A 2,363-nucleotide genomic window follows, 5' to 3' on the forward strand; every position below is an offset into this window, starting at 1 on the left:
TTACAGGCAACTTGGAGGCTCGACTTCACCGGAAGCCCTGCCGTCCGCGTGCTGGCAGGTCCCCTCTGCCGGCTTTCCACCGTCCAAGGTGAGCTTGATGTCCTTGAGGCCGATCCCGCTGCACGGGTTGCTCGCGCTGCAGTCGAACTTCACCGCCACCTTGGACGCCGACGGCCCCTGGATGTCCGTGTACCTCACGTCGCTGATCTTCACGGCCGAGCTCTGCACCGGTGACGCAAGCAAAACAAAATTCTAATCTAAGCAGCTATACATACGAGTCATGCCTGCGAGCTGCTCGATCGAACTGCTTTTGTGTCCATGCATGCATGTCTGTGCCGCACGCGCGCGCGAACCTGATGGGGGCAGCCCGCGCCGCCGCCGTGGTTGGGGCAGTAGCTCTGGTCGATGATGATGGGGTTGCGCATGTCGTGCATGAGCGTGTGCTCGAAGACGACGCCGCGCACGTACGCGCCCTCCACCTTGGCCCGCGCCCACGTCTTGATCCGCAGCCCGTTCTCGGTGCCGACGAAGGCGGCCCCCGTCACCGTCACGTTCTCCACACCGCTCTCATCGCTCTCCCTTCCCCAGGCTCCCTATGCTGGACGCCACCGGACCCAAACCATCACACATGTGACGACGACGACAGTGTGCTCAGTCCACTACGTACCTTATGCCATGGCCCGGGCCGCAGCTGACGTGCTCCACACGCAGGTTGGTGGTGCCGGGGCCGACGGAGACGCAGTCGTCCCCGGTCTGGATGCTGGTCCGGGTGACCGTGACCTGGGACGAGGCCTGCACGTGGATCCCGTCCGTGTTGGGGCTGCTTCCCGGCGCGGCGATCTGTACGTCTTGCACCATGACGCCCTCGCAGCCGTTGATCATGACGTGGTACAGCTCGCTGTCGACCGAGGTCAGGCTGCTGATGACCACGTCCCTCGAGTTCAGCACCTTCAGCGACTGGCGACGCACCAAGTCGATCAAGAGGAACACTTTATATTTGTGGTGTCATGCATGTTTGCACTTCAGCATGCACTTGCAAGAATAAGATGCATGTGATGTGATATGGCAACTCACTGTTGCTCCACTGGGGCACCCGCCATGCCCAGCAGCCTTGCACGCCCACAGTGCCTCGCCGCGGCCGTCGACGGTGCCGCCAGACACGGTGAGGCCATCGACGTGGTCGAACACGATCCAGCCGTCGTCCCCACCGCTGGTGTAGCCTGATGGCGCAACAAGCGTACCATCGACCTGAAGCATCACCCTGCTAGAGCATGGGCCAGTGAAGGCCGCACGGCTGAGCAGGAAGTGCCCATTTGGCACGTGCACGGTCGCCGGCTCCCGTGACCGGCAAGCGGCGGACCAGGCACTGGCGAACGCGCCGGACGAGTCCGTCCGGCCATTGGGCTTCGCTCCGAAACTGGCGACATTGTACGTCGCTTCAGCTACACCTGACAAAACGTAGCAAAAGAGCAGCAGCGCTAGGGAATAAGCGTTGATGCGAGCCATGGTGCATCAAACACGTCGACGTTCTTGTTGCAGTCCTACCCATACTGGCGGGCAGTTCACTTCATCGGCCTTGATTTATAGAGCAGAGCTCATCGTCTGAATGAGGATGGGGATGGGGTGCATGCGACGCAAGGGCTTGCAAGATTTGTGGCGAGATCGCAGAAACCGAGTCCAAAATTGCAGACGCTCTGCCCACTGGCCGATTGGCTAGCAAGAGCGGCACGTGACACGATATATAGGTGCTTGTTGCAAGTTCGGTGATACAACGCGGGCTCGCGCTCAGCAACAACGAGCTCGTCAGCAGATTGCTTAAGTGGCGGAGTACATCATAACTTGAGCTTGACCCCTGACGGATACAAGCTGCATCCTCAAAAGAAATGGCGCAGCATGGGAGGGCACCGCGCTACAAGTCCGCAACTACGTATACCTTGGCCTTCTCGTTGCACGGTGGAGACAATCAGCACAAAACCGGGTGAAATCATATTGAAACTTGGTACCCACTTCGCCGTATGCCACAGGCACTCGGTAAAGACAAAAAAAAACACTCGGCAAAAGATTTATCGAGTGTAACACTCAGCAAACAGCACACGACATTTACAGTGTCGGCAAACGTCTCTTTGATGAGTGTTTTTTATTGGATACTCGACAAACACTTTGCCGAGAGCTAAAACCGATGCTCGGCGAAAAAAATAACGCGACGACTGCGGAGACGGTCACGGCGCATTTGCTGAGTGTTCCGGACCTGACACTCGGCAAACCTGAATTCTTTGCCGAGTGTCCCATATCTGACACTCGACAAACATGTCTTATTTGCGGAATGTCAAATTCCGAGCACTTGGCAAATCTGCCATCTTTGC

At 58.1% G+C, this 2,363-nt stretch overlaps 1 protein-coding gene across 1 annotated transcript; it reads right to left on the reverse strand.

Moving 5' to 3' along the window:
- On the reverse strand, positions 1 to 1,506 carry LOC136452517 (polygalacturonase-like). The gene is made up of 4 exons (XM_066453128.1): positions 1,075 to 1,506; positions 664 to 957; positions 354 to 593; positions 1 to 222 (listed from the first exon to the last, which is right to left on the reverse strand). Exons 1-4 carry the CDS (start codon positions 1,504 to 1,506, stop codon positions 1 to 3), a joined length of 1,188 nt encoding a protein of 395 aa, XP_066309225.1.
- Between the last annotated feature and the right edge of the window lie 857 nt (positions 1,507 to 2,363).

This window comes from Miscanthus floridulus, chromosome 5 (assembly GCF_019320115.1).
Source record: "Miscanthus floridulus cultivar M001 chromosome 5, ASM1932011v1, whole genome shotgun sequence".
In the NCBI taxonomy this organism is placed as follows: domain Eukaryota; kingdom Viridiplantae; phylum Streptophyta; class Magnoliopsida; order Poales; family Poaceae; genus Miscanthus; species Miscanthus floridulus.

Excerpts from the sequence above, each read along its gene's own strand:
- LOC136452517 (XM_066453128.1), bottom strand. The coding sequence starts at position 1,506 with ATGGCTCGCATCAACGCTTATTCCCTAGCGCTGCTGCTCTTTTGCTAC. Across the intron at positions 958-1,074 it reads GGTGCCCCAGTGGAGCAACA|TCGCTGAAGGTGCTGAACTC; the intron begins GTGAGTTGCCAT and ends GTGCGTCGCCAG. Across the intron at positions 594-663 it reads CGGGCCATGGCATAAGGTAC|GGAGCCTGGGGAAGGGAGAG; the intron begins GTAGTGGACTGA and ends CGTCCAGCATAG.